The sequence below is a fragment of the Rasamsonia emersonii genome, assembly GCF_000968595.1.
Source record: "Rasamsonia emersonii CBS 393.64 chromosome Unknown ctg1118621760609, whole genome shotgun sequence".
Classification (NCBI taxonomy): domain Eukaryota; kingdom Fungi; phylum Ascomycota; class Eurotiomycetes; order Eurotiales; family Trichocomaceae; genus Rasamsonia; species Rasamsonia emersonii.
The window spans coordinates 1-6,454 of record NW_013562865.1 but is presented as its reverse complement, the minus strand read 5'-3'; the positions used below and the strand labels follow the sequence as shown (position 1 = coordinate 6,454).

Genomic DNA, 6,454 nt, shown 5'->3' with positions numbered 1-6,454 from the left:
CTTTACATTTGTAATTCTAGAGACATACTAAAGTTCATGTTGTTTTTTACTCTTTGAAGACAAAGAAAGTCCTTCAAGCAGGCTCTCTATCTCATGTGCAGCTCTCCTCAGGCTGGGAAGCTTTCTATCAGTAGATACAGACCAGTGAGATAAATAAAAGGAAAGTGAGACAAGAGCAGCATGATTATAAGATATATAACCTGGCCCATCTAGAACTTGCCATAGGATCTGCAAGGGAATGCCAATGGTATAGATCCCTCTTTTCCATCAGTTGCAGAATAATTCCCCGGGTGTATATTCATCATATTGGCATTGCCAAGGTTCTAGATCCCTCACAGTGACAAAGAAGAGGCAATGACGTCTGTCATTGGTGACACGAAAACTCTCTTCTTTTCACCTTCTGCATTACGTCCTCGTGAGAATGGCCTGCGGTCGAGTCATGAGCCAGGGGCTCTGCCATCTACCCCTGTTAAGAGCCAAAGCACTTTCAAATCCATCAGGAAACCAATTTCTCAGGCCCCTCCCTTTGGCACAAAGACCAATCTCATGTCTAAACCCTCAGACGGAACTGATAAAGTCTGATAAGGCTGCTCTCCTCGATCATGACCAGTGCAAACAAGCAAGGCCCAAGACCAAAGAACTTTTGCAGGTATGCACAATGGATCCTCAGCAGGATGCCATCGATCACATCCTTGAAGGGGTTGAATCGATTCAGAACCTAAAGAGGGATACTGTGGAGGCGCTGCGGAACGCAATTGTTGGAAGGATAGTAATTGACAAATTTAAGGTATGTGATAAATAATCTCAAGTTAAGGGAATATTTCAGACTGAATACAACTCCTGAGGTTAAACCCGAGGAATTTACAATCTGGAGCAATGAGAATGACCTGGGCGGCATTGAATATGATGCCCACCTTGAAAGCATCATTATTGAGGCGCGACAAGGCCCTGTGCATGGAAAGACAGTTAATGTCATAAGTGACTGGTTTAAAGAGGTAGTGGGAAAGGTTCAAGAGGAAGATAATATGAATCTGTCAATCTATCAGGACAAAAGTGAGTGACAGATGCCAGGATCAATCCAATATAGTTACTAACATATTCAACTAGCCTTCTGTCTTACCAGCGGAAAATACCGAGGCCGTTTTAAGGCGCCTGACAGTTCTATCGTGGAGAAGGGGTCCTTTCGTCCTTTGATAGCTCTTGAAGTTGCTTTCTCATCGACCAGGAAAGATTTGCTTGAAGATGCAAAGGCCTGGTTGTATGGAACCAACAACATCACCGAGCTAGTGATTGCAATCGATATCAAGGAGCAAAGTGGTAAAAACGATAGCAAAGAAGACTCGTATTGGGGCTTATCAGACGCAGAGATTCTTCAACGTTTCAAGACTGACGATGCCCTCACTGCCCATATCATCAGGTGGGATCAGGACCATGGAAACTGTTCACTTGTGGGAACCTTTACTGCTGAGATGTGGTTCTGTACGAGAGAAACATGCCATCCAGACTCAACACAACTCCCCCCTTCTTTATGGACTTATGAATTCTCCCTCAACAAACCTCTTCCAGAGGGCAAGTTTATCAAAACCTTCTATGGTGCTGGGTCCCTTGGCAAAACTTTTCGTCAGAAATTTTGTGAACTTGAAGACAAGCTGCCTCTAGAAGCACTGGAGCGTCAATTGAGGGATTCTCTTGAATATTATCGAGAAGACAGAGCCTCAGTTCAGGCGTGGAACAAACGTAAGGCTCTAGAGGAGGCGGAGGAGAGAAAAAAGCAAAGAGAAGATCGGAAGAGAAAACAACAGGACCATCAAGAACTTCCTCAAACAGCGCGGGCTCAACAAGCGGGAAAACGGCAGAAGAGATATGAAGAATGAGATTTGGTCCCCAAAAATGGACAGAGAGGGTAAAACAAGAAAGTGGTCAACATTTCTCTAAAGTTGAGCCACCAAAAAAAAAGGTTTTGGTCAGTGTACTATTTAAAATGTTTGGAGATTGTGATTAGTTGGAACAGATACAGTGAACCTTGAATTTTTTTTTTGGGGGGGGGAGGGGGGGGTTCGGTTGCTTGCTGACGTGTTTTCCAGAGATGCACCATCCACTAGAACAGTTGCCCGTTATGCTCACATGGTCACGTGCCATCAATTGTGGTGATGGATTTGGATCTATTTGGCTATACATGCTATCTTGTATAACCGTGGTGACCCTAGTCTACTGCTTTATTCATTGTCTGACTGGGTATCGAAACCAACAATGTTATCTTTGTTCTAATGTCATTTGACAGACGAGTTGGGGAATGACCATGCTTCTGAATCAAGGATATCTTTGGCAGAGCGATATCTTCTTTTCCAGCAGTTCCTAATAATCTCTCCAAGCAGAAGCCCCTCGGTGCTTGGGAAGTTCTCTTCTCTAAACAATGACTCAATGGATTTGTCACTCAAGCATTCGTAGGGACTTTGACCAACCACAAGTTCGTAGAGTGATGAACCCAGTGCAAATAGATCTGATTCCACAGTACTGTCTGCCTCAGGATCTCGAGGAAGACAATGACTTGGACTCTCAATTCCTAGTGCTGGTCTCGCTTCTAATCCGAGGTCTGGCTGGGGGTCAAATCCCGACGCGTTGAAGTCGCTAAGGCGGGCATTTAAACCTGCATCTACCAGCCACTGATCAAGCCTGATATCAGAATGCCTAACGCCCTTTGAGTGAATATATGCGATGCTTTCAATCATTTGATAGGCCCAGGTCGGCCTGTGTAATGCTTGCACGGTTGCTGTTGACATATTGCTTAAGATTGCCATTTTGATAGTATTCAAGATCGATGTAGTCCTTATGGGGACCAATAGACAAGCATGTGGCAATGAGCGGGTGTTTTCCCAAAATGAGGTAGACGTCAGCTTCATTACGGCATGCTTCCATGTTCTGCTCTGTAATGCCGACATCGTCGGGAAGAACATGACATTCCTTTCTGATTGTGTCTCGGATGCGGTAAGTTTTGGCGCTCATGCCAACCATAAGCAGTTCGCGTTGTGGCAGCTTAGATGGCAACACAACTTCCTGAGAAACCCCTGCCAACTCTTCAACATCCGGCAGTCTCTTCATAAATGGGAAGAATAGACGTAGTACCCTTTGGAAGGATAAGAAATCCAGTGCCATAACGTAGACCATACTGGCCAGTCATGGAGACTGATGAAAAAGCGCATCCGGAATTCCAAGAAAGTCGAAAGTTTAGATTTGAAAGTCAATTCAATATTGAAACTGGTTTCCTGTAGGATGGAAAAGGAGCTATAGAGGGGTGCAGCAAGTCCAGCTGACCTTCGGCTCGAAACACGTTAATAAAAGGGTTGATGATTCTGATTCCTAGGGGTCTGCTCGGGGGCGCTCGGAGTTACAGGTAAGCGACGTCGGCCCCTGACCACACCGAATAAGGTAATGGTTTAATAACACACCTGTCTCATATCCACGTGACAGAGAATTCATGTGATTGTACTGTGTATACCAATGGTAGTTTGTAGTAATCAACAAAGTACATATATATTGTAATTAAACGCGAAGACCAAACATATATACACGATGGTAAACAGTTTCCTTTATATACTCCTTCCGGGATATACCATCCCGCATACTATTTAGGGTCCCTTTCGATGGTATCTCTGCCAACTCACCGCTCCATGTACCATTCCGGATACTATCTGGTGTACGGAGTATACTGGACTGAAGCATACCTACTTGTCGTGCTGACCGGCTAGCACAACTCGGTAGCAAAGGTTATGATGTCAGAATAGAACTATGACTGCCACAGAGCGTTCAGTCCACCAATCTTGAAATCTCGATCGATCTATGGCTCAGATATAGAACATAGTATCAGGATCACTCAATGGAGATCACACCATGGACAGGACAGTTCCATGGAAATTGTTCCTTGGAAACATTCACTCCACGGAGACCACTCCATGGACAGGGCCTTTCTGTGAAGTTGTTCCTTGGAAACATCCAGTCCGTGGACAGAACCGTTCCGCGGAAACTGTTCAGCTGAGTACACATGAGCGTGGATTATTTTGGATCTTGACTAGTCTATTTCTGATCGGATGACCAGTGTTCGACAACATGCATTTTAACAGAGTGGATAAAATCTAATGCTTGCTAATCCCAAAACTGTGATTACTTATGAAAGGAAGGTTAGTGGTTAGTCTATATTTCATGTCTCTCAAGACCATCAGAGCGATGAAATGTTAGTAGTAAGTATGTCTGTGTAAGAAACAGTGGGAAGGAATGAATATACCTGAAATCTCAAGCAATATGGTATGCATGAAGATTGTTGTCAGGAGTGATTCATTTTGATTGAGCTTGGAAGTCATCTATCAGAGGATCGTCTGGCAATTATAAAAATTTCGATGAGGTCACGCTCGAGTGACGAAAAGGGAGATGGCCAGTGGATGGCCATATGTGAAGTCTTTGTTGAGCACTGGAAGCGAAGTACAAAAAGAGTTCTCGTGTGGTGCTTTTTTAAGCCTTGATGTGTCAATATTGAACATCATCAAATGTAGCATTCCTAAAACGGCAAATCGCCCCTAGGGCATTGCCACAGCATTTATAGTAGTGCAAGCACTGCCGCACGGCAAGAATTGTTGCGCCACAACGCAAGGTGAGCAGCTCATAGCCCTGCTGATGACCGCGATTCACATCCTAGTGGACGGCTCGGCCCGACTTGGTCCACCCTTGACATTGCTGAGCTGCACGCCACGATGTTACTCACCCCTTCTTCGAGCAGGTAAAAACGAAGCCCTAATTGTTGGTTCGATGGCCGCTGTCAGCGTATGACGCCCAAAAAGAGCTACATGTCATGCAAGTTATCAGCTGGTTGAGTCCCGCCTCAGCCACTGGTGGATCTAGATCACCCCGGAATCACCCATGCGCTCTTCCCAGCTTGGCAAGAGTGTCCCATCGGCTGTCGCCACTGAAAATCGCTCAATCTGGTCTCCTGTTTTGGAATCCGCGATCCGTTTCTGTTTCATCACTCACTTGTAACAGGTGAGTATTTCGGGCTTTTGCCTAGAGGAGCTGACAATCAAATTTGGGATTTATGTTGGTGAAGTTTCAGCATAGACAGTCTTCAGAGGAGCCAAAATGTTAGCTAATTCATAAACTTTCCCACCAGGCAAGAGCGGTATAAGTCTGAACTATATGGTAGACCATTATGCACCATTTATGGTACGAAGGTATAGAAGTTCTATACAGGCATTTTTATCTTAATATTATGCAATTATATACATTGAAATAGCTGGAAGTTGCTTTAGTATTATTTTGCGCAAAGGCAACAAATTGATAATCAGGTTGCAGGTACACTAGTTTAGGCGCTTAACCACAACTATCCCACCAAGAAGCGTCATCCTTCCCGGCTGGCCGTGCAGGGTCGCTCGCCCTGGGGGATCACTAGGGTGATAAATTAGCACTCGCCGTGGTCTACCATACAGTTAATGAACCCTTATGGTTACCCACGCCATATGGTTAGCTATCCCCTATGGTAGACAGTACTCAAGCTGAGAAACACAAGAACAACAATTAGTAGGTTGGCTGCCGGTGGAAATTTAATGCGGTCCGAGTGGTTGACCTTAATAATCTCCCTGTGAACAGAATCCGTGCTGGCAAGAGTTCCAACACTGTTGTAGATTCGCCAACAAACAGGAATGGCTTGCGGCAAAATGGATCACATCAAAACCTGCCGCGGTATAAGACTTGTACCAGCTTCTAAAAAAGGATCGCAAGCTCTAAAAGGACTCGCAGTAAAGGAGGCCAATTTTGTTCCCATTTTTTAGGCTCCATGATTTCTCTAAAAGAGGCCACAGTTCCAGGAGAGGTAATTAAATAAATGTTCTCCAGATGCTAAAATCCACCAATCATTTTAGCCAGGCAGATACATGGTGGCTAAGCTGCGAATCAAGGCGATCAGCCACCCTCAGGAGGACTGACACCATAAAAAAGGCGAAAAAGACACTTTCTGGAATAGAGATCGATATTGAAGAGATATAAATACCAGGACTTCTCTAACTGCTAACATCTCCTTGTCCTCCACTTCCCTGAACTGCAAGCAACATCCAAAAGCTGCTAGTGACCAATCATGATGACCCAGAAGACTCAGATCCCCAAAAAGGGTCAATCACAGAGCCAGAGGTTAAAGAATCAACAAAGAATCCGCCGCAGAAAGGGGTTATTTAAGAAAGTTAAGGAATACTCCATTATATGTGATTCAGATGTCTTCATGATACTCCGCTCCAGAAAGGATGGCCAGATATACACTTTAACCTCTGACTCTGTAGAACAGTGGCTACTGACACTCCAACAATTAGTATGTTGACTACCAATAACTATCATTTCAACCCTGCATTGAACTAACAGGAACAGGAAACTATCTATCCAGTGCCAATTAGGAAGTCCTTGGAGGATGTGGCGGCAAGGA

General features: G+C 44.6%; 2 protein-coding genes across 2 annotated transcripts; one reads left to right on the top strand and one right to left on the bottom strand.

Annotated features, from left to right (window-relative positions):
• Positions 1–421: 421 nt before the first annotated feature.
• On the top strand, positions 422–1,874 carry T310_7920 (uncharacterized protein; the record flags this gene model as incomplete). The annotated part of the gene is made up of 3 exons (XM_013469293.1): positions 422–769; positions 810–1,053; positions 1,108–1,874. The coding sequence occupies 3 exons, from the start codon at positions 422–424 to the stop codon at positions 1,872–1,874; spliced, it is 1,359 nt and encodes a 452-aa protein (XP_013324747.1).
• Positions 1,875–2,721: 847 nt separating this feature from the next.
• T310_7919 (uncharacterized protein) lies at positions 2,722–3,165 on the bottom strand (the record flags this gene model as incomplete). Its single annotated transcript, XM_013469292.1, has 1 exon — positions 2,722–3,165. The coding sequence occupies one exon, from the start codon at positions 3,163–3,165 to the stop codon at positions 2,722–2,724; it is 444 nt and encodes a 147-aa protein (XP_013324746.1).
• Positions 3,166–6,454: the final 3,289 nt, after the last annotated feature.